Source organism: Macadamia integrifolia, chromosome 6 (assembly GCF_013358625.1).
Source record: "Macadamia integrifolia cultivar HAES 741 chromosome 6, SCU_Mint_v3, whole genome shotgun sequence".
Classification (NCBI taxonomy): Eukaryota; Viridiplantae; Streptophyta; class Magnoliopsida; order Proteales; family Proteaceae; genus Macadamia; species Macadamia integrifolia.
The window spans coordinates 9,789,264-9,814,470 of NC_056562.1; the positions used below are offsets into that span (position 1 = coordinate 9,789,264).

The window sequence follows — 25,207 nt, forward strand, 5'->3', positions numbered from 1 at the left end:
TTGCGTAGGTCTCTAATATAAAAACGTTCCTTGCGTAGTTTGAGGATGGAAACTCTAATTCTTTATCCCAAAAAAACAAAGGAAGAGAAAACTTCAAAACCATTTCTTATAAAATTAAGTATTATAATTATGACTTCCGACAATAACTTGGAGGGTTAGGTGTTTTCTTCCATGTGAATCGTTTTATGTACAATATCGTCATAATACACTCATTTTTGTTTTATTATAAAACATAAAGGCTGGGTATGCTAGCGTTGTGCCAGAAATGTGTTCCTCTCTCTCTTTCCTCCCTCTGTCCCTGCCAAAAATACTAATGGCAGATACCCAATCTCTCGCTTTCAATGGCATCTCTAAGCACCATTGATGACAGCATGAGGGTCATTTATGAAAACAAGAATGGTCTGTCACAAAATCATATGTCGTGAAGCATTCACATTACTGATAGATGATACAGACTCGTTTTCTAAGGCCATAAAAAAACGTGAACTTGAGTCCGGATCAACTCCACGTGCATGAAGACTTCACGTACAAATGACACATAACCTTTAGCTTCAAAAAAGGCCCCTTAATGCTATCATTAAAAGCGTTTTATAGGGGCATTTGTGAAATTAAAAGACATTTCTTATCATAAATCGTACTATAATAGTCGTTACTCTCCACGTACGGAGAGCTGATCCGACCTCGAAAACTTTGCCTTCGTTGGGAAAAGAAGTCTTTGTTTAAGTTCTCAACCTCTCACAGTCTCACCCTCACAAAATATCAGAGCTAGTCAACACTGGCCTAGATCTGTGTTTAACCCCAAAATGGATTCCTCTGAAACTCAAGAGCTCACAAAAGAGCATACCACAGATCATCAATCAGAGAAGTTCTTATATCACCAAAAGAGCCATATCTCTCATCTTAGTCCAGACCATTCAGCAACCACCTTCCTGGTCATCATCCGTGAACCCTTCCAATGGCTCCATATGCTCTGCAAAGAACTAAACACAAGCTTTGTGATTGGTGTTGTATTAGTCTATGGCTTCAGCCAAGGCTTCTCCAGTTCATTCTTTAGGGTTGTTACAGACTACTATTGGAAAGATGTCCAAAAGGTGCAACCATCTGCAGTTCAGCTCTTCATAGGGCTTTATTACATCCCTTGGCTTATGAAACCAATCTGGGGACTCCTCACTGATGTCTTCCCAATCAGAGGTTACCAGCGGCGACCCTACTTCATCATCGCCGGTGTTCTTGGTGTTGCCTCAGCACTTACAGTCGCTATTGGAGCTAAATTATCAGTCCTTATGGCATTGCTTTGTCTGATTGGGGTTACCGCCGGAGTGGCAATCGCCGATGTAATGATAGATGCTTGCATTGCAAGGAATAGTATCGAAAAACCGGCATTGGCGTCGGACATGCAGAGTCTGTGTATGTTTTGCTCATCTGTTGGTGCCTTGATTGGGTATTCCACTAGTGGCATGTCTGTTCATCATTTGGGGTCTCAGGTATTTTTGATTAGTGTTTAGTTTTAACATTGGATTTTAATCTTTACAAATGTGTATTGAAATGGGGATGTGTTTGTTTGTTTGTGATTTTGGAAGGAATCATTGGGAGTTTTGGCAATGCCTGCTGTGTCTCTGATAGTGTTGGGTTTCTTCATTTATGAATTGAGAAGCAATCGCCCTTCTGAGAAGAAGGTATGTTTGATGTTTATTCACTTCAACCTGTTGATGAGTTTTTTTCTTTCCTTTACTTCCCTCAAAAGTTAGAAGGGCACTTTGGTCAATATGGATTTGCTAGCTTCACAAAATCTGTGAGGTAGGTGCTCAATCAATACATTTCGTTAGCCTTTTCCTTAGGGCAAAAGATTCCCATATGCACATCTTCTTCTTTTTTTTTCTTTTCTTCCTCTTTTTTTTTTTTTTTTTGGTTAACGGTTATTTAAGCCTATGATCTGACAAGTCCCAGGAATTCATACTGATCCCACAATCATCGTATAAATCAGGTCATATCGAGATTGAATGAGAATTATTCAGTTTTCACTAAAAACAGTGAAAAGCACTAAACACTCCATATGAAATGACCCTAAAAATATAAAAGAGATCGAACTCAAAACCATATGTTACTCCCATTTCAATATTCATTTGAAATATAAAAAAATCTAAAAGGAACTCTCTCTTTATTCAAAGATTTGGAAGGAAAAACCCTGGAACACAACATCAGAAAACAGACGTTGGAGGCAGTCTCTTCCTTTCCCTTAATGGGTTTAAGAGTCTTGCTAACCTAAGAAGTCGTGAGAGGCCATAACCTTTTGGCGTCAGTAACGTTAAAAAATACTTCTTTGTTTTTCAACAACTGGACGGCGTGACTTGTATGTAATTTTGTGAGGTGACTTGTATGAATTGTTAAGTTAGCATTTTGGTTGAATCAACTCAAGTCCACATTATCTAAAAGTTGGGGACAGCTAATTGATGGGTCTCATTTACACAAAAATAAAATAACAAAATAATAAAATAATAAAAATAAAAAATAAAAACCTTGATGGGTTTCATTCACTTGTAAATTTTGATTGGTTTACAGGTAACCGTCCCTGCAAAGCCTTCCTTGTTTGATATATAATACAACCTCTAACCCAATTACCAGCCTAACCAGAACCACTAGTCTTGAAAAAACCAGAACCACTAGTCTTGAAACTGTGGTAATAATTTTTTTTTTTTTGGTAAAAACTTTAGGAATAACTAATAGGATGAACTACACTGTTTACCATCAGTTTAGAATAATTTATATCCCTAGCCTAGAATATAAAGTCATAGGGTAACTTCTCAACCCTTTTCCAAGGAAAAGATTTTGAAGTAGTGGTGTTCAATTTTTATAATTAATAAAATAAAGAAACAACGTCACATGATAGTGTGCAATGGATGTAAAAAGATCACGTTGTTCTGTGCTGAAGGTACTTGTATGCATCTTTCCATTTACTATAGGCAATGGTGTGTACTTGTGATATTAGGTAGTGTTCTCTCACCCTTAAAAAATATGGTGGGCAACCTTTCCATCGTTAGATTTTTTTTATTATTATTATTAAAGATAGCTTTACCATTAATAACATGTGTTACATATGGATCCAAGTTACAAGTTTCAAGAAGTCATAGAATGAATAGGGTCGAACAGTTCTACATGTTATGGGCCAAACCTTCCTAGCAAGGGATTCAGTCAATTTGTTTGCCTCCCTTGAAACAAAAGAAAAATGCATGATTCTAAAGAACATGCAATATGAATAATATCATAAACAAGAGAAGAGGAGTGTTCGCCATTGAGAATGGAGACCGAAGCTTTATTATCTAATCCAACCACAAGATGATCCCAACCGTCCTCAATAGCTTATAATTAAGATACCTGACTGAGTCACCATTGCTTCTCCAACAATAATGGATGAAAACAAAGACATTTGTGCCAAATATATGAAATGAAGAATTGCATGGATACCCCGTGATCATAATAAGGGTGTTTTGATTAGGTCATAAAGTTGGGGTTCTACGTGGAAGGCACAAGTAATAATTCCACATCAAAAGTGAAAAACCCAATGTGAGACTTATAGGTACTTAGACACTCTCTCTTTAATGAACAGCTTTTAAAATTGAGGGCTACCCAGGTCCTTACAGAAACATTTGGAAAATAACCTTAAGATTCTTAAAATAAAAATAACCAAAAAGAAGAAAAAAAAAATTCCCACCTAGAGTCTCTTTGCATCCATGGTGATTAGATGCTATAGTTGAACTCTTAGTGAAGTGATATCATCATTAATTCACATCCCTTATTCTCAAAGATCTTAATTACTCTAATTCAATCCAACCATCATAATACATATATTAAGGAATTCTTTTTCTCTTCACCTTCACCGTAAAGAAAAACTCAGTCCAAAAAATGAAAAACTAGATAATATAAAAGAAAAGTTCAATCCTTCTATCTCGCGACAAGGGTAGCAATAAATTTAAAGGAAAAGAATACTATTGATCGTAAAAAATCGAAGATCCATTTGACAAATGGGACAACTTGATGAGTCAATTGTCCCAATTCTCTGGTTTGGATCAAAACTCGAATTAATTTGTCCAATTCTAGCTATTATGGTTGATAAAAACTAGGACCATAAGCACAAGGTTTTGCCAAAAATCTTTGTTTGGACCATTCTTTGATTTGCCAAAGAAATGCTATCTAGTACGAACAAGTCCATGGACCTTCCTCTGTCGTAGGCATTGGCTTTAGTTCTGTCAAGTGGCTGGTTGGATAGAAGTGAAAAAATGAAATAGAGATCATTGTTTTTAACCTCTACCTGTTTCTGAGTGTTATCACTTCCTCTCTCAAATAACATAAAAATGAATCACCACTTGATTATCTACTATTTTAAATCCTACTTGGGCTTTGTTTATAAACTCTTGCAGAGTAAGCACTCAGGAATCCTTAATTAATTAACATGTTAATGTTTCTTGATTACATGAGTAACATGTCATATGTTGCCCAGAAAAAGAAAAAAAGAGTGACCTTAGGTTCCATTCCTTTTGTATATTTAGCTTCAGTAATCCTAAATTATGAGATTATTATATAGTCCTCAAGTTTACCAAGAAAATCCAACAATATTGCTTAGATATATGTAAAACTAATTTTATTGGGCATGCATGGTGGGTACCATGTACCCTTTAATTATTATCAGTCATAATACTTCTCTATTTTTAATATATTACTTATGTTAGATTTCTTTCTCTAGTTGGTGCTATCAAATGGATCTGATGAGTAAGAATAGATTCTACATATCCAAGTAATTTATGAAAATATTTATAACAAGTTATTAGTTCAATTTCCATTTTATATTTTGACCTTCTTATCATGAAAAAAAAAAAGCATAATAAATTGTTTCATATTCATTCGATATTTAACTAGGATATTACGATAAGATTATTATGTAATTTAATTTTATAGGACTATATCAATTATACATCATTTTTAGTTTTGAGCAGTAATTATTTAAAATTATTATATTCTATTTTTTCTATCTCATTTACATAAGATCTATACCTCTTTTTGGTTCACTTAGATGAATTTGATGTTTGAGTTCAAATTCTATCAAAGTAAAATTCTAGTATTAGGTTTTTAGGAGGCATAATGGCTTCAATTTCTGTAGTTTAGTATAATTCAACATTATTTTTATTATTTTTTTCGGTGTTGTCTTTTTAAATTAAATTTAGGACTTTATTGTGAGATCTCCCTATAGATATCTAGCAACGATATTTTGACATAGTGTAAAATGGTTTTATTTTTAAATAGTTTGACATATAGTGCACTCATTTTTTTGTATCCTATTTGTTCTATTCATTTTGATGCATCTGATGGGTAAGATCAGGTTTCATCAAAGTAGAAATCAATTAATTTTCCCTTTTCATTAATGAAATGACAAAATGACTTGTACAAACCTGGGTAATAAGCCTACTATAAAAGTTTGGCAATGTTAATCTAGTGTATGCCAAAAAAAAAAACCGTAAGTTATGAAGTACAAATTTTTTATGCTGAGCCTAACTTAACTTTTAATCCTTGAACCTAACTTATTTTCATTGCTCCTATCCCAATTGCTTTAGATTTTGATGAATTTATAAGGGAAAGTTCAGATGACATCAAAATAGAATCATGAGTAGATACAAGAATAAGCATGATTAGCATAGTTAGTCTATTCAATCCATCATGAATGGTATGCTTTATTGGGATTTTAGAGGAAACTCATATTATTCATGAATTCAATTATGACTTCATCTCCTACATGAACTTGAGGTTGCAAATGTTTTGTTCTATTTTACAGCTTATGGCTTAATTACCTTATCACATGTATAGATTCCACTAGCTTTCGACTAGTCCCCTGCTGATGGCCAAGATTTAGATTCCTCTAGCTTTCGACTAGCCCCTTGCTGATGGCAATGCCAAAGATGGGGTGGCCCGTCGATTGCTAATGGCTTTTCAGTTTTTGGATTATGTTTTGTTGGATGATATGTCTTTTGTTTGTCGCTTGTTTTTTTTCTTTCTTCTTTTGTGGCTTAATATAGTCGAATCTTTTAGCTAAAAACAAAAAAAGCTTATCACAACTTAATTTAGAGTCCTATATCTGACATTAGGACATTATAATTTTCAATTGTTATAATTTAAAACCAATTTTTGTTATCATTCCCACATATGTACTCTTCATAACTTTTTATTGGGCTTTAATCTATGAGTTTACAATGGAACTCTAGCAATCTTGTTCAAATATACACAAACTGACTCTATGACATGTGTTACATAGATTTATTTATCAATTTTAAGTGCTTGAAGTACCCTATCCCATTAGATGTATTTCACTTGTCGGGTCATTTAATTTCGATGAATATAATGGAAAGAAAATTATTCAATTAATGTATTTCATCTGTCGGGTCATTTTGATGAATATAATGGAGAGAAAATTATTCAATCAATGTATAGCATTTGCCTATGCAAGCCAACTTTATCAGTATAAGTTTGTGATAATGTCTTTTTATTTCTATACTACTTATAGTTAATTCCTGCAATTTGGAATCAAATATATAGCCATGTCACCTTGTCCTTCATCAAATAAGACTATCTCTACAGAGTCACTACTCTCACATTTATTGATAAATATATTCCACCTATTGTTAAAATATTGTCCATGGCCATAATTAGAAAATTAGGATTTTGTGAATTTACACCATAAAAATTCTACATTTAAGTCAATTTGCAAATTTAAAAAAAAAAGGGTGAAGTTTAGTCCAAAAGGAAAAAATTTTGGAAAAGTTGAAATTAAATTGATTCGTCTACCAAATGTTTCAAGTGAAATATTTTGTCACATTGGCTTGTTAATTTTTTCAAACATTACAAGACAGCTATTCTACCACATGGACAAATGATATGTCTATTCTTATTGTTGGATACTGAAGACATGGTCTAGATTAGCCATGTGTAAGATTTTAGAGTCTAATTCAATTAAATAGCTCTGTGTATTAGTATGCATCCAATGCATGTCCATGCAAATGGACTAACCATTATTATGCACTCTTCCAACTCTGAGCATGAACAAACGGTTTAGATGGAGAAAACCATGAAAATAAATGGATTATATCAATCCATCTTTTGACTATCATGCATTGAAGTATTTTAGAGATTCCAAATTTTTTTAACAGAGTCTACTCTTTTTTTATTATTATCATTTATTTATAAATTATTCGTAAAGATATTTTATCAAAATCCAAATTTTATGGACCAAAATTTTCATTTCCTAATTTTTCTTTATGAATTATTTGTATAATCTAAAAAATCGTGATTGTTTCGAAAACTTTCAATTTTTTTTCTACTATTTTCTATTTATTTCTTGAGAATCAAACTCAGCCTAAGTTGGAAACAAATAACTTGGTATTAAAGGTTTACATTCCAAATATTCAGGACCGATTTAAGAGTGCTATTTTTTATAAAATTTTGGTAAAGAATTTGAAGTTTTAGTCCAAATCATTCTCACAATTATTCATGAACTATCCATGAATCCCCAAAAAAACACACTAATTAATTTTCCCAAAAACATACAATGTACAAAAGTATGCATGCATTAAAGGCAACACAGCAAATCATTTACTGAATTATTAATTTCATGAGTTAATGTTTAGCTGTCTAAAATGGATCTTCAGATGTTTTGACATGAATGATTTATAGATGCAAGGGCTAAACCCATGTAGGTTGTGTTTGTGTGTTGCAGGCGTTGGAGAAAGTAGGGGGAGCAATGAGTGGCATGTACACCACCATGAAGTGCCCTCAAGTGTGGCAGCCTGCTCTTTATATGTATCTCTCTTTGGCCCTCAGTATCAGCACTCATGAAGGACAGTTCTACTGGTTTACTGACCCAAAAGCAGGCCCTGCTTTCTCTCAGGTCTCTCTTATCCTACATCCAAACACAGCATAAAATGTTAATTAGAACAGCTGGTTCAAATAACCACTTCAATGGTCTATGCCGGTCTAACATATGAATCAGACCGGTCTATGTTTAAGGGTGGTCTGATTTCCTGGTTCAACCGGTCCAGTTTTCACTTAAGAGTTTACTTGATGCATGCAGGAGATTGTTGGAGCGGTATATGCAATTGGTGCATTGGCCTCTATTGTAGGAATCTTAATCTACCACAAGCTTCTGAAAGACTACCCCTTCAGAAATCTACTCTTCTGCGCACAACTTCTTTATGCCATCTCCGGCGTGCTCGACCTCGTCTTCGTCCTCCGGTGGAATCTAAAACTTGGGATCCCTGACTACTTCTTTGTAGTCACAGAGGAATGTGTATCTCGAATCATAGCCAGGATAAGATGGATGCCCATGATGGTACTGAACACTAAACTATGCCCTGTAGGTATTGAAGGGACCTTCTTCGCCCTCTTGATGTGCATTGACAGTTTTGGCGCGCTTTCTTCCAAGTGGGGTGGTGGTATGGTTCTTCATGTGTTACATGTAACAAGAACAGATTTTACCAACCTATGGCTCGCACTTCTCATTAGGAACTTACTGAGATTTGCCACATTGAGTTTGATTTTTCTCATCCCTAAAGGGAGTCAGTCAGATGTTATGGTTCCATCAGACCTATTGAGGAAGACTCAAGCTATGATCACAGAAGATGAAGGATTGCAACTTGTGGCCATGGATGAAAAAGTTGAACCTTAAATGCTTCTGTATCAAAATACTATCATAGGGGTAAATGATTAGCTTATTTACATTCGAAATTCATGCCAACCAAATGAAGATCTACATTTTGGTGATGGCAAAATAGTAATCCTTGTCCCAAGCTCAATCTCCTTACATAAAATTCTGGAAAAGATAAAGGGCCAATCCATACTCCATAGAAGACCTTAGGATACCCAATTAACGGAAAAAAGAGGATTCTGACAGAGAGAGAAGTTGTTGCTACCCTTCAATAATCTGATTGGAGGGCCATGGATTAATTCTTTCTGAATTAGATGAATCTGGAAAGAGATGAGATAACTATTGTGCATCCGCTTCAAAAGTCACTGACTTATGTCGCAGCCGTATGCAAAGCTGTGGTACGTGAGAGATGTATTGTCATGGATTCTCCTGGTAGAACCTTAAGCAGCACCTTATTATCTTTGCGGTTTTGCTCTGTGTCCAAACAAAAAAGGGCGTAACCAGCGCAAGTTCTGCAGGGGAGGGGGGGAAAGAACTATGCAACCTTACCCCAAGAATGTCCAGAAGCTGTTTCAACCGCTTGACCACCAAGTCGCAACATTTGTACCTTACATTTGAGGACATGCATTTTTGAAAGATTAAACATATTTTATTGTATTTGGTACACAAGGTACATGATGTGCATGATTTGATTTATGGAGATTTGATTTGTATATTTAAGTTTGATAGATTTTATGTATATTTGATAAAATTGATCAGAGTGCACAACAAGTTTTCATGAATAGTAAAGGTGGGCCCATGATTAATTGAATAAAGTTTTGAGGTTTCAAAGTTGACCGGTCATTTTTATACTGATATTTAACGGTGGCCCGCGAGGGCCTACACCCATATCTCACCTGAATTTGGGGGCCTTATAATATGAGACTTCCTTGGGCTTGCAGAGAACTTGAAGTTTAGGCCGAAGTAACACTCGAAGGACATGAACAGGATACACATGAGAGGGAGGTCGTTGTAGTAATTGAGGGTGGGATGTATAGTATTAGAATGTTGACTCAAATTTTCTTCATAAGTTCACTAGTCTGTAATTGTATCCAAATCCAATTGTAAACGCAAATATTTTACAAATCAAATTTGTATCATAAAATGCAATTATGCAAGTGAAGAAATTAAAATTGTCTTCTTATTCATCTCTCCTTAGCCTTGAGCCTTCATATTAGAACTTGGATGGTCCCCCTTAAGTCCAGGCATTGTGATTGTAGAGATGTGTAGTCTGGCCTTTTTCCCTTGCACTACTCATAGGGATACCCAAATACCTTCAAATTTTCTTGAAGCATGTTCCTCAAATATTTTTATCCTATGTCCTTAGTTACGATTTGTTATTGTGGCGATAACTTACAGGGGGAATTCATTATTTTTCCAATAGCAAAACCCTAAAAAATAGGGGGTGGAGCGGGGGATGCTGAGAGGGATGGGGGCGAGGGAGGAGGAAACATCTCCATCTAGAGACTCTTAAACTATTCAAGCATAAGGTGGTTGATATATATGTGAAGGTTGTTCATGCATAGTCTAAGGATGTCTTTGGTTACTAAATCCCTAGAGACATGTATTGGTTTTGGAAATGATTCGATAAAGAGTGTTTTAGTGGATTTTTTTTTTTTTTTTTTTTAAGTTTTCAAGATAACTATTACAGGTATATCTCACCGGTACATCAGGTTTTACCAGTGGATCTCACTGGTAGATCAAATAGCAGCTTCAAAACTCAAAAACACCCACTAGTTGATCAAAGTGGCTCGAACCGGTCGATCGGTGAGGTAAAAAAATTGTTTTAAAATGATAGTCCAAGAGTCATTTCTATCATTCTAAAACCCTTTTTGCTCTGGAGAAACAAATGGAAAGGCTCCTCTTGTGATTTTTCTCATCAACTAGAGTTTCAAGCCTCCATTTTTCATTGCTCGATCAATTCAGGTAAGTTTCCCAACAATTTCTACCAGTGAAATTTCTGGTTTTTCGATTCACTTTTATTTCTCAAACCCTAGGTTTCCTATCTTAGCTTTATAAAATCTAGGGTTTTGTCTTATTTTCCATACAAGACCCTATTTTATGATTTCCCTTGGGTTCTATTGCACAATGTCGTTGGGCGACTATCCACAATCAGAAGTTGGTGAAGCACTTCTTCTGCAGAACATATTGAGGAGAATGAGTTCTACCTCACTAGCTGAGTGAAGGGAGTCGACATAGATTTCACCACTATAGAGCTGATGGAGATCCTGGGTATCTCCAACAATGAGGAGAGAGTCTATTAAACCCCAAGGACCAAGTTATCCCACTCCTTAACCCTAAAGAGGTCCGAGAAATGTGTTAAGTGTTGACAGGTAGCAATGTGGGATGGTCGAAGTCACAGCTCCTAGAGCCATCACCCCGAGTGCTTTTTCAGGTCGTACAACACAATATCCTACCAACTGAAGGCCATTACAATGAGGTGTCAATCCTACAGGCCTATGTTACCTATTTCCTATATGTGGGGTACCAAATCTATACACCCTATATATTAATGAATATGGCATATCGGGCAAACGATCTAGAGAACGGGAGCTTGTTCTATAGGAGGATGCTCACAAGCATCTTTATTCATTTTGGGTTGAATCTCACTAGTGAAGTGCCTGGGGGNTTATCTCTTACAGTTGAGAACTCTTAATGGAGGCCACTGAGCGTGAGCGGGTGCCCTGTATTGGTGGAACAGTCACATCCTGACAACAGTAGCAAAGGATATCTGCATCATAAACAATGATGTGAGGATGAGGTCTCAAATTGTTGAAATCTATAGAGTGCACACCCGAGAGGTGTGTGGGCTAAAATGGTCAACCTCAGGCAAGCGACTAGCAAGCGGGGGAAATGATAACCATATACATCTATGGGATCAGGCAATGCCTTCTTCGAATTCTTCAACCCAGTGGCTGCATAGATTTGAAGATCACACAGATTCTGTGAAAGCTTTTGCTTGGTGTCCCTTCCAGAGTAATTTGCTTGCCTCTGGTGGGGGTGCAGAAGACCATTGTACAAAGTTCTGGAATACACACACACAGGTGCTTACTTGAATTCAGTGGACACTGCTTCACAAGATGCTCTCTGCTCTGGAGCAAGAATGAGCGGGAGCTTGTGAGGTCTCATGGGTCGATAGAGAATCAACTTACCCTGTGGAAATACCCATCTATGGTAAAGATGGCAGAGCTTACTGGTCATAAGTCAAGAGTTTTATTCATGGCTCAGGTATTGATATAAAGAAACAGGAATCTTTTTTTTGGTTCTCAGAATCTAGACTATTTCTTCATTCCTTTTTCAATTCCTTTTAGAGCCCAGATGGTTCCACTGTGGCATCTGCAGCAGCAGATGAAACATTAAAATTTTGGAAAGTTTTTGGGACTCCACAGCCTGCTACAAAAACAAATCCAGAGCCATTTGCAAATGTAAGCTGATCAGATAGAGCTTCTAGGAAGATGTTTCAATTTGCAAGAAATCTTCAAGGAGGTATTTTGTTTTCCTTCCATTTTGTCATTTTCTTAATAGGGAACCATAAAGCCTGTTAATGCTCTTCACTCCTTTCATTGAAAGTTGAATGGTTCTCATTCAACCCCATTATGACCCGGTTTATGCGGTGTTGGGGTCAATATGGACCTGTGGGTATAGTCAGGCCGAAGGCCTAGATACCCGTTGTTGGCAAAAAAAAAAAAAAAAAAAAACCATAAAGCCTGTCGACAGCTAAAAGACTCATATAATATTAAGTTTTAGATTACAATAATACCCTGAAGTATAGACTAATAACCAGACTATCCCAGACCAAATCAATGAGTTTCTTGGGCCTACAATATGGACCACCAACCCTTTATTTTGAAACATCATGTTTGGGCTTAGGCCACCAAAGCATAGCCTTTTTATGAAGCCAACCCATAGCCAACTTGGCAACTCCATCAGTGGACTAGTGAGGAAATTCAGTTGCTTTATATTGTTTACTTTTATTGTTCCAGGTCCTTGAATTCGTGTAATATCGAATGCACAATAAAAATCATATTTTGTTAGCAGCTTACATCTCACGAATTCTGTAACTGACTGTAGACTACTTAATGTTCTCTTAGAAGTGGGACTTCCACTTATTGTAATATTATGCAGGTGCTACTACTCCCATATCCTTATTATATATGATGACATGCTTCAATGCATAACTTTGTAAGATATGTTATCCATTTCTACTTTTTGTTTGCATCCACTGATTAAGATCGTCATTTTGTAGAAGTTGAGATCTCATATGCCAATTTGTTGTTTTTTCCAATGCACTTCTGTTGATGAAACCATGGGTAATAATTATAATTAATACCACTACCTCCTCCTCAAGGAAGGTGTGTAACCATTTTTGTCTCCCTTTTGAGGAACAGATTTATGATGATGCTTTTAATCTTCATTTACTATATTTGGTAATGCACTTGTGTGAACCTCCATTATTTTGGTTTTTTTATTTATTTTTATTTTTTTACATTTTAATTGTCATGACTAACCGGTTATTCACAAAAGCATGAGGAAAAAAACAAAAATAAGTCTCTTATTCCAGGTTCGAGCTGCTAATGCAGGAGCACCCCAATGTCTGAATCAAGTGTTCTGGATATGCTCCATAGAACTTTAGATTAGTTCTTTTCTGATTTGGAGTGTTGCATTATAGGAAAAATAAGTTATTTCTGTGACATTTCTTAGGGCTTATATTTGGAAGGTTATTGGTATTGTTTGAAACATTATTGAGTTTCCTGTCCAACTAGTCCAAGATCTTACTTTCTCAAGCTATATGGGGAAAATCATGACCAATTTATTGGGGTGTTGAACTCAAGGATTAAAGTATCGGTATTGGTTGCCGTATCGGTCGGCCAAATTTAAGATACGTATCAGAGGGTATTGTATCGTATCGTATCGGAGATACACTAAGATACGCTAAAGATACACACATAAATTGATAAAAAACATTTTTTTAAACACTTTTGCATAAATAATTTGTTAAAAAAAGCTATTAATGACATGTATTATGCATAAACACTAAATTGAGGGTATCGTACTAAGAATTCAAGGTTTGTAGTTGTCCCATAAATGTAAAATCCTTGTTCCCAACCTTGATTTCCACTTTAGTTAGAGAGAAATATGGCTGACAGCAACTTTGGAACAAAAACCCTTCAAAAAATCATGTTTTTCTGAAAAATTACCCATCTTGGCCATTATATGACCGTAGCGCACTGTATCGGTATATACCGATACTCACCAATATATATCGATACTCATCGATACGTGCCGATATATACCGATACGTACCGATTGATACATACCGATACTCACCGATACGTACCAATACATACTGAAACGTACATTTTACCTCAATTTTATATTTTCCATAGAGTCGTATCGAGGCATATCGTATCGTATCGATGTGTATTGGTGGTGTATTGATGCATATCGGTATGTATTGTAGGATATATATCGATACGAAAGGATTTTAAAAATTTCATGTATCGTATCGGTGTGTATTGTATCGGTCGGCTAAATTTAAGATACGTATAGGAGGGTATCGTATCGGTATTGGAGATACTTAAAACCATACTTGAACTATGTCTGGCTTCTAGCTTAGGAAATCTTTGGAGATTATGACTTCTTTTCAAGTCATTTTCTTTAATTGGTAGTTTATTTAAGGGATTAAGCCCTTGATGGAGTTTTCATAATGAAGCTTTGCTTAGACTTGGATGTAGCCGTAAAACCATCTTAATTCTACGAACTTCAGAGTTGGAGGGCCTCCCCTCCTGGAATTTTTTTTTGGGGGTGATGTAGTGGTGCATGGCTGCCAACCTAGAAATAGAACATTGGTTTGTGTATAGAATATGAGGTTGTTTTATATATGCAAGTGGGCTCACCCAGAAGCTGTGATTGGAAATGAAAATGTCTATTATATTATCAGAGTCATGGAGTGCAACTTCAAGAGATCTGTCATGAAGTGAGTTGCCTCAGATAAAGAACACTGATTGGGTGAAAAGGGTGTGACATTGTGAAGCTTTTACCTTTTCCACATGTTGAATTATATGGAAAGATAAATAGTTGGGTTTTTGTAAATTAATTATTAGTCCAAAATGCATTAGTCCTTTGTGTTAAGTAAATTTCAAGATGTAAACTTGTGAAAACTATTTCTTGTGATTGGAGATTCTAATTTGGGTTTTCCCCCCTCCTCTTTCCCTAATATATGTCAGAATTGACACCGTAAATTTTTTTGGGTTATAATTCAGTTTAAATGCAGTTTTTTTAGGGGTACAAATAGTCTGACTATCTATTTTTGTTCATAATAAGATACTTTTATTATGAAGAAAAAATGTTTTATATTTAACAAGAATAAGTCCGTGGGTCCTCCTAACTCAGATGCATGTTGTTATTTTCATGTCCTCTTTTCTGTTTCCATGTTCTGTCATTAATAATTTTATTCTAGCTATTTGTTTTTGGTATTATCGTAATTATTATTTAGATTGGTATTTAAGCCTTCCTTCAGGATTGCAATGTCTCAGCTTGTGGATGGTTTATCTCTGAGAAAGCTTTTTGATGAAATAATTTTTGGTTACATTTATGCAGCCTCCACGGGCAAAGCACTGTCTTGATTGTGACAAATGTGTTCTTCAGTTTGATCATCACTGCATTTGGCTTAGGAAGACATGCATCGGCCAAGGTAACAATTGCTGAGTTTGGTGAGTTTTGTGCAATCTCGCTCTTCAGCGTAGCATATTATCTTATGATGACTGCACAAAAATAAGATTTGGATAGGGGGGAGGGGGAGGGGATTCAAATACTTAATATAAAAGAAAATGCTAGAAAGCTAAACCTAAACGCCTTAGTGATTTGTTGTGGAACCAGCAAAAACTTTTTCTAAGTCAAGTCCTAACGGACAAATTTTTGTTCATCCGGGCTCCCTATCATATGACCCAAACCCAGATATGGCAAAAAGTACAGCCCTCATGGGTGCTAATCAAACGATCGATAACATTCACAAAATCAAGCATAATAAAACTCATCAAATTCAAGTTTCAACAAAAATAATCAAATATAAATCTTAAATAACTCCTATCAGTGGCAATCTAAGGTATATCCCAGTTAAATTTTAAAGTCAGAGTTTACATCTCAAAGTTCTAAGAAAATAAAGCAGTAAACTATAAGGAAATTCTTTGGGTCGCCCTCAAACTCCGCACCAAGCATACCTCCATCTCAATTATCTGTGTTGTAAAAATAATGAGGTGATCTCGACAGCCCGGTAAGAAAAAATATAGGAAGAGTGTGACACATTAACAACATTCAAAATCACAGAGGTTTAAAATAAACATTTTAGTTTTTCACAAACTAGCTTTTCTTTGTAAAACACTTACATTTGATTTCTTTCTTGATCACTTTAGCCAGCACAGAGGGAAATAGGCTAACACCAGCCATTCTTCGAGAGGGAAAAACGGCCCCTTTACAAATCACACAATCATGTTGTCGTCACCCCCTCTGTGACTATAATTTTCCATGGCTCTAGGGAATACACTACCTCTAGGGTGGCAATTACTCTCCACAGTACGGGACAATCCATTTACCCTAAAAAAACTCTCTTTTCACACTTTCAAAAATCACCTTTTTGAAATTACCCTTTTTATATTACACATGTGAAAACACTGATAATTTTTGAAACAATATTCCCAAATTCACCTCTACAAATTACATCACACAATAACATTCATCATCACTAAATTTTAATCACTTTTATAATCACATATTATATGTAAATACAATTCAATAATTATACCCCAGTATATCTCAGTAGTACAAGCTTATCAAACACCACATCAAACAATCATACCACACCTTTGTTGTAATCCCATTATAATCCCACTTACCCTCAGCCTGCATGTTTCCTACTTCCACCCTCTAAGCTTTTAATGCTCAAGTCAATCACCACCTTCAATTAGTTACATCTCCTATTAATATCCTAGTTCAAAACTAATTCAATACCCCACTTTTCCCCAAAGTCAACAAGTCAGCCTAAAAGTCAACCCTAAGGTTTCAGATCTCGCTCTTGCCCCCCATCTCGCTAATCCAAAAAAGCGAGATCTCACTAGATCTCATCGAGATCATGTATTTTTTCCCAGTCAACTCGGTGGTTGGTCTCAGTGGCTATATGGACTTTGTAGCCCCTAAAAGTTGGTATTCACCCTATTATAGGCCTTTTAAACACAATGGAAACATCAATTGTTTAAAAATCAACGAAAATTGTACTTTGACTTCGTACCCTATGTAAGTAGTCTTCGACTCTTTGGACCTTAGCTGGTATGCTCTATTCCACAATCCACATTCCACAGTCAACACATGACATAACATAATCATAAGAATTTTAGAAACATCATATATAAGAAAAGTAATTCCAAATGTGGATGAGGAGGTGATGCAACAACGCTCCGATGGATCGACCCAAGCCTGCTCCAGAATTCGGACCAAGACCCAAATCCAATTTGGGTTCCAAGTTACTAATTTGGATTCAAGGTTAATAGAATATTCTAGGATTTTATTTTATTTTGAGAATATTTGTTATCTTTTATTTTAGGTTATTTTGGGGTAGCTATTAGGTAAGTAGAAATTTTCAATTTTAGTTTTATTGTGTTTCTATTTTATTAGACATTAATTTAGGAAGCAATTAGGATTCTCTATTTTAGTCTTAAGAGTTTTTATTTTGATTTAATATAAGTAAGGCATGTAACCCAAGGAATAAAGTTGATTAATGAAGAAAAATTTGATTGGGAAACCCGCCCTGCGTGGCTGTCTTCTCCCCCCCCCCCCCCCTCTTTTTTCTTCTTCTTCTTCTTCTTCTTCTTCTTCTTCTACCTCTTCCTCTTCCCTGCGGTCTCTCTTTTCTTTTTTCTTCTTCCCTCTTTATTTCTACTTATTCTTCTTCTCTGGTTTTCTTCTCGGTTTCCCTGTTAGCTGACTGTAGCAGCCCATCAAGTTTTTTTCAATCTTCTTCATACCCAAATCTGTTGGCCTGAGACTTCGATGAGCAGTTGCAAACCCTAAGGTGATTCAGATATTTGAATCTGAGATCAAAAGCCTTCCTGATTTGTGAGTTTCCATAGCTAACTTCAGAACTGAACTTACCCTACCGCCAGACCTGGTTCAGGTCCTCCAATATCTCTTGTTGTAGGTTCCTTCAAGCTGAATCTTAGGATTCTTGGGAGGGCAGGTTGTGGCGATGCATTACCAGGAATATTAGACCCAACTGATACATATTGATGGAGTTCTTTCCTTCTCTCTATTTCCTTGCTCTTTTGCCTCTTATGTTGTTTGTCCAGAGGTTGAAGACAACCCCAAAACAGAATCGTGTGTTGTTTAACCTATTTAATAATTTAACCCCTTTTTCCTCTATTGCCCTTCCCTTTACCTGGTTATTACCAAAGCTTCAGTTTACCCATCTTTCCAAGAATATCCCTCACTCACCTCACGTTACTCCCTTCCTCTAAAGTGAGAATTCAAGAAGTCTTTAGGGTTTTGTCTTTTGTGTAAAAGTCCTTTTGTTTTATTTCCATATTGTTGTCCTCTACTTTATCCTACGGTGTATCCTATGATACATATCGGTACGCACCGATACACCACCGAGACACACCGATACGATATGATACGCATTGATATGTACCGATACTCTATGGGAAATAAAAAATCGAGCTGAAACGTATGTTTCAGTATGTATCGGTGCGTATTGGTATGTATTGACCGATACGGTGCGCTACAGTCATACAATGGCCAAGATGGGTCATTTTAAAAAAAAAAACACGATTTTTTGTGGGGTTTTTGTTCCAAAGTTGCTGCCAGCCATTTTTCTCTCTAAATAAAGTGGAACTCAAGGTTGGGAACAAGGATTTTACATTTATGGGATGACTACAAACCTTGGACTCATAGTGCGATACTCTCAATTTAGTGTTTATGCATGATACATGTTATCTATAGCTTTTTTTAACTATTTTTTCATGCAAAAGTATATAAAAAGTGTTTCCTCTCCATTTATGTGCGTATATTTAGCGTATCTTAGATACGATATGATAACCTCCAATACGTATCTTGATTTTGGTTGACCGATATGGCGACCGATACCGATACTTTAATCCTTGTATATAACCCATCCCAAACCTTATTTCTACTAAAATAAACCCAATTAGATATTAAATCTACTTCACCCCTCTTTATAAGATTTGAACCTCTAACCTCTCACCCCTTCAAGTCACATCCACTAGTTTAACACATTAAGTTATTATTTAAAGCTTAAATTCAAATATTTAAATAAACTTAGAAAAACAATATAAAAGAAATATATATTCTAAGGTTCCAAATTTTGGGGCATTACACTCCCACTTGAAGTGACCATTAGAGAAAAATAGCCTTTGGAAAATTGGCTTGGTCATCTGGAGGCATACCGGTTGACCCCCACTTCAGCTGTTTGCATCCTGTCGACCGCTTGGCCAACCGGCTGATGGAGGCTTCTGTAAATGAAAATGGATTTCCTCTCGGGAGGTTAGTTCTGTCAAGAACTGGTCGGCTACTTCACTTCACCGATTGGGTTGGTAAAAAATTTGGATCTGGCTAACTGGATAAACAACCAGATGGTTGAAATTATTTATTATTAAGCTTTGTGTTTTTCGGGATTTTTTACAGAAAAAATTCCAACATGGTCTATTTGAGAGGTCGTTGGGCATCTCCTAAGGTCCATCTCCCGACTCCTAAGGTCCATCTAAGTTAGGTTTATGATACGCATGTGTACAATCGTGTCTAAATACAATTCTTCAGTCTTCCTTGAACCTCCATTTCATCAATCTTTGTCCTCATTCAACCTTTCTTGAATTTCAATTTCTCCACAATTTGATGTCTTCAAGAGTTTTTCCATACATCACTTTAATTCTTTGGTTGAAATCTCTAGAAGGCATAATGCTTGAAGGCAATGGTTGAATAACTTTATATATATTTTTATCATCAAAACCAACTTAGGAGTGTGGGTATTTCCCCAACAATATATACATTAAATCTGGCCTAGGATGTATGGAATTTGCCTTGGGTGCCTTGATCTCTCTAAGGCATTGCCTAGGCATTGAGGCCACTTGCCACTGCTGTTGCATTCGTTGGCACCATAACTAGTATGCTTGATTTGCAGTTGGTTGTGTTGCTGAATTTATATAATAGCATTCATGATGCTACTTTGAAACTTCCCTTTTGTTCTTCAAGTGGCTTTTAATTACTGTAATTTTTAGTAGTCAGTGGTCTTACAAAAATTTCACAAGCTGATTAGATATTTTAACTGATTTATCCTTTCCCTTACTGGACATAAAATGTAGTTAAGTCTATACTGGTAGATAAAAATTTTAATGAAGATTTCTTTTTTGCTTGGAGACTTAGTGATGGTAAGAATTTGTGAGAAAGACATGTGATGTAGATAAGTCACTTGGGCTTATTTTATTGCAAATAAGCCTTGGGTTGTGTTATGTATGTGTTGGGCCTTTGATCCCATGGGTTTTATTTGAAATTGGCCACTTTAATAGGCATAAAATATGGGTAAAAGGTAAGAAAATGGGATTTTGTTCATTAGTTTAATTAGTTGCTATTTAATTCAATAAAGACCCATTAGGCCATTAGTTGGTTGTAAAGTCCTATATGGACTATTAGTTAGTTAGTCATACTCCATGTTGGAGTCATAAAGTCAAGTCCTAATCCTATTTTGAATTATTAGTTGTAGTAGGAGTGTCTAGTCCTATTGGGAAACTAGCTCGTAGTATTAGTATGATTGTAAACTTCCCTCTCTATAAATAGAGAGGCATATGTACCATTATTTGAGAGATTTGAATGAAAGAAAGTTTGCATTTATCAAAAAAAGTTTGCAACTAAATGCTTAGAGCAGCTGAGATAGTTGTGGGTGAGAAGCCCTGGCTGAGATAGCCATTTCCTTTATTGTCTTTCACCCTTCTCAACCCCCCATCTATTTTATTTGCTATAACATTCAAGAGATATAATTCAGATTCTAATAAAAGTCTCCAGAAATCAGAACCGATCAACAATCCTAGTGGGAATAGGAGAGAGATCGATCTCCTCTCTTTCTCTCTTCTGTACTCTGTTTAGCCAAGTCTTCAATCAGGGTATTCCAGGCCTCATAAGGGTCCCACGATCCTTACCTAGTCATTGTTGGAAGCATTCAACTGCTGTTCTTGAAGGTTCTACTCAGTTTTCTCTCCTAGGTCAGAAAATCAAGAAAGCTTGTAACTTCACAACTAGCTGTCAGAATCCTCTCAACTTTGGGGGTTTTTGTACCCTCCCTAGGGACTATCTATGCCCAAGAGTGCAACTCAATCGGACTCCTACAGCCCTGGCCGCACCTCTCTCTCTCTCTCTAGCTCTATAACAGGTCTTTCTCCCTCCTATCGGGTTAGGTTTTGGGCTAGTTTTGCTCCTCTATGGGTATTGTATCCTTACGGGTTTATTTGATGGTATTATTTCTTTGATTCTTGCTCCTATTTGTATTTTTTGGGGTTATAAACTGCGGAGTTAGTTACTTGTAATCTACTCCTGCATTAACATGGCTTAGGGTTAACAACAAACATGGGTTTAAATGGAGTTAACTGACAAAATGATATATGTGTAGCGGAACTAATTTAGTTGCGTAGTGGAGTTGAGAGTTAGTAATGGATGATTAGGTTCTCTTCTCCTCCCCTTTTATATGGGTGGATGGGTTCACCATTAAATGAAAGGGAAATTTACCGCGCCACCCCTTGGAGAATGCCACAATGATAAGACCACCCCCTCTGTTTCACCAAATTATTCTCAGACCCCCTACCGTTAGTCACTGGTAAGTGAAGAATCAAAATAACAGTTATACCCTTGTCATTAAAACTCATGTTTTAACCCAAAGCCGATCGAAGCTGCGATCAAAATAATTGAATGGAAACTGAAACTGAACTGAGTAGAAAGACGTGGAGAACTCAATTTCAGTGCTAATGCGAACCAAAATCGTGAAACTGATGATTCTATACGGAGACAACAAGGTAGGAAAAAAACCCTTAATAAGAATCCCAAATAAAGATAAACCCAACATAGAGAGACAAAGAGGAGCCAAGAAATAGGGCAAAATAGAACATAAGGAAGCTCAGAGCCAAAACCCATTACGAACATTCACTAAATCTGCAAAAATGGTTCGTTCATCAACATTTTCTTTCATTTGCTATGAGAAACGAAATGAGAATTAAAAACAAAAAAGGTGCAGAAAAGAATTGAAAAACTCACAGGAGATGAATTGAATATGGCAGAATCGTTTCCTGAAGAAACCTCTGATTGGTGGTGCTCCTCATTGAAGATGAATCTTGTTCCCAATTCTTGACATGGGAATTTAAGAACCCCTGCCATGATTTCTTTTCTTGCTTTTCCTTACTTTCCCCCGATAATTCGTTTGTGTTCTGCACACACATAGTTTCGACTCTCTCTTGGGTATGGGAAATTACAAACAGAAATGAACTGAAAAGGAAGGAAGGAAGAATGAGAGTGAGAGAGAATATTTTAGAGAAGAAAGAGAAGATTCCGAGAATATCTAGCGATCCGTATAATGGGGATAGTAGTTTTTAAGCAGAGAAGAGAGGAGAGGAGAGCGAAGAAGAGGGGTTTCGCCTGGTTATACCCTCGTCATTAAAACTCATGGTCAAAGGAGTTTCACCTGGTCGCCGCTGCCCCATCGGTAATCGATGTTGCTGCCACCGTAATCTCCGATACTCTGAACGATTGCCGGTGGTCCAAATCTATCCATTTGGGAGAAAAAAATAATAACTTATTATAAGGGTATTTTAGGTACTTCATATTTAATAAGGGTATTTTGGTATTTAAAATAAAATATAGTAGCTGACATCAGCATATAAGGTATATTCCTTAACAGTGACTGACGGTAGGGGGTCTGAGAATAATTTGGTGAAACAGAGGGGGTGTTATCATTGTGGCATTCTCCAGGGGGTGGCGTAAATTTCCCTAAATGAAAAGGTTTGAAGAAAAATTATTTCACTGCCTATTTGTGTTATGAATCGCGTTTCTGTAGTGCCTCACATTCTGGGATAAGGGAATGAAGCAGCCGTCATGGGCGGAGATTGTAAGGTCTAGATATTTGATAAACCTAAACACCACAATAGCAGAGCGATTCTCATAAAGATGCAAACATTCATAACATAGTCACCATGGTCCCAATATTCATACTTACATGTCAAAAAGTTTTAGTTCCTCTCTAATGGCATTGCTTAATACAAACATTGTTTAGTACAGACTCCCATTTCTCTCTCCACATAAGAGGAAACAAATATACACAACATAACATAATCCAAAAAGAATAAAAGTAAACAGTCTTTAGATCTCATTCCTTCTTCACCCATCAGCCTCTTCACTGTCCAATGGTGAAGGCTCTGCAAAATGAAAAGTTCCACGAGGGATGAGCTAACACAACCTAGTGAATAGTTAGAACATTAGACTTTCAATTTAACTCCAAGCATGGTACATAGTAGTATTAATACAAACAAGTTGACTCATTACACTATTAATTTTAATCAACATCACAGGCCTTACACTCAGGCATAGTACAACTTCATCTTCACATTCACTTCACTTCTATCAACATGTGATATCTCACTCCTTCTGCCCCTGCTAAGTTTGGAATGCAGATCCTCGCCCCAAACCTCACTGTACCATCAACACTAATATAGAAGTCCATTTTGCCTTCTTGAACTTTCTCTTTAATCTTTATCAAAATCTGATCTTTATGTTTCTTCACCTTGATCTCTTCTATCAAAGATTGTTATACAATGAGTCTAGCTAGCGTTGTTGTCATATCACCAATTACCACTTCTATAGTCATCTTTTTTAGATCTTCAAGTATGTGATACTGACAAGTTAATTGCATTGCTGTATAAGACTTCCTACTCAATGCATCGGCCACCACATTGGCTTTACTTGGATGATAGTTGATATCACAATCATAGTCCTTGATTAATTCCAACTAGGGGTGTCAAACTGTCAATGGGTCGGTCTGGCTTGGTTTCGGTGTGGTAATGCTGAAACCAAAACCAAAACAATAAGGAAATTCTGGTTTCGGTTTAGGTGACTTCCTAGTAGGATTGAAGGTGGAGTTTGATTAGCTGCGGTCCTAGGTTATGAGTCGTGTTCCCTTTACAACTTGGATTAAGCCTATGTTGTGATCTAACTTGAGGACATGTGTCATTCTACTATGCTCTCATAAAGTACTACTAATCCTACTGAGAGATCTGCACTTGCTTCTGCCACTCAACCCTTCAGTTTAGTCCTACAGTTTAGTGGGCTCCCTCCCTGAGTTCCAGTGAAGTGTGATTATTGTGGAAGGAGCGTCACACCAAGGAGCATTGTTGGAAGCTTTATGCCCGTCCTGTTGATGCATCTGCAAAGGGCGAGGGAAGAACCGTGCTGGTACTCCTAGTCAGGCCAATTATACTAAGGCTCTAGATTCTTATTTTGCATTGAGCAGCCCAGCTGCCTAGCTTGTCACACCCTGCCTCCAATAGGGCACTGGGCACCTCACCGTATCCAGTCAGCCTGTTTCTCAAGGGTCTAGACTAGGGCAGATCATAACACCACAATTACACTACGAAAGATCAGAGTTTATATACACATGCATAGTCCAACAAAAAGATATCTTACATAAACTCCAGTGCCAACTAAGTGGTAAGATATATTTACAATTATCCAGATGAGAGTTACATACCTTACAAAACGAGAATATTCACAGTTTATAGTATCTCAGTAGTAGACTATATGCATCAGAGTACGCATTAACAAAAAAATATATACACAAAAAGACATAGGAATAGTCCATCCTATTCCTCAGAAGAACTGGCCTCCGTAGGCATAGTCGTCGCATTCGCAGTCGGGTCCATGGTCGATTCCATCTTCTTGAAGATTGGCCAAGTTATCCATGGCCACTGTTTCATAATCAGAGCAGGAAGTCGGCAAAATACTAGTCTTAATCTGGACATCTAGAAGGAGTAAATAGAAGGGGTGAGCACTGGTAATGCTCAGTGAGGGGTGGGGGAGAACAAGCACACACATCCATATGCAATGCATGCTCCACATAGAGAATGATGCTTATGAGTCCATTTAATTAACTATACAAAATTCCTAATCCATTATTAGGTCTCATTACCTATGGGTATAAGTGCTACCAATGTTAGTGGCATACCCTACCCTATACGTTGGGCCTCAGGTATACAAGCTACACCACAGGCAGGAGCCAGCCAGTGCCGGTACGGGTCCCGGGCCACACCGGCTAACCCCTAAAAGGTAATCCTATATCATAAATATATTCACGGGCATTCAGTACGTCGTCTCCTGTCTCACATCCATAACTGAATACCACACATCTCATCACAAGTGCACTGCTGATCAGGCAACCACATAATTCGGGAT

General features: G+C 36.7%; 1 protein-coding gene and 1 pseudogene across 1 annotated transcript; both read left to right on the forward strand.

Annotated features, from left to right (window-relative positions):
- The first annotated feature begins 775 nt into the window (after positions 1-775).
- LOC122080789 (probable folate-biopterin transporter 6) lies at positions 776-8,796 on the forward strand. The gene is made up of 4 exons (XM_042647640.1): positions 776-1,484; positions 1,581-1,676; positions 7,757-7,927; positions 8,111-8,796. The coding sequence occupies exons 1-4, from the start codon at positions 804-806 to the stop codon at positions 8,702-8,704; spliced, it is 1,542 nt and encodes a 513-aa protein (XP_042503574.1). The 5' UTR covers positions 776-803; the 3' UTR covers positions 8,705-8,796.
- Positions 8,797-8,997: 201 nt separating this feature from the next.
- LOC122082052 lies at positions 8,998-13,268 on the forward strand (annotated as a pseudogene).
- The last annotated feature ends 11,939 nt before the right edge of the window (positions 13,269-25,207 follow it).

Bases quoted from the DNA above. Each gene is read 5' to 3' on its own strand.
- LOC122080789 (XM_042647640.1), top strand. From the start codon at position 804: ATGGATTCCTCTGAAACTCAAGAGCTCACAAAAGAGCATACCACAGAT. The intron at 1,485-1,580 runs GTATTTTTGATT...TGATTTTGGAAG, and splicing joins TTCATCATTTGGGGTCTCAG to GAATCATTGGGAGTTTTGGC. The intron at 1,677-7,756 runs GTATGTTTGATG...TGTGTGTTGCAG, and splicing joins ATCGCCCTTCTGAGAAGAAG to GCGTTGGAGAAAGTAGGGGG.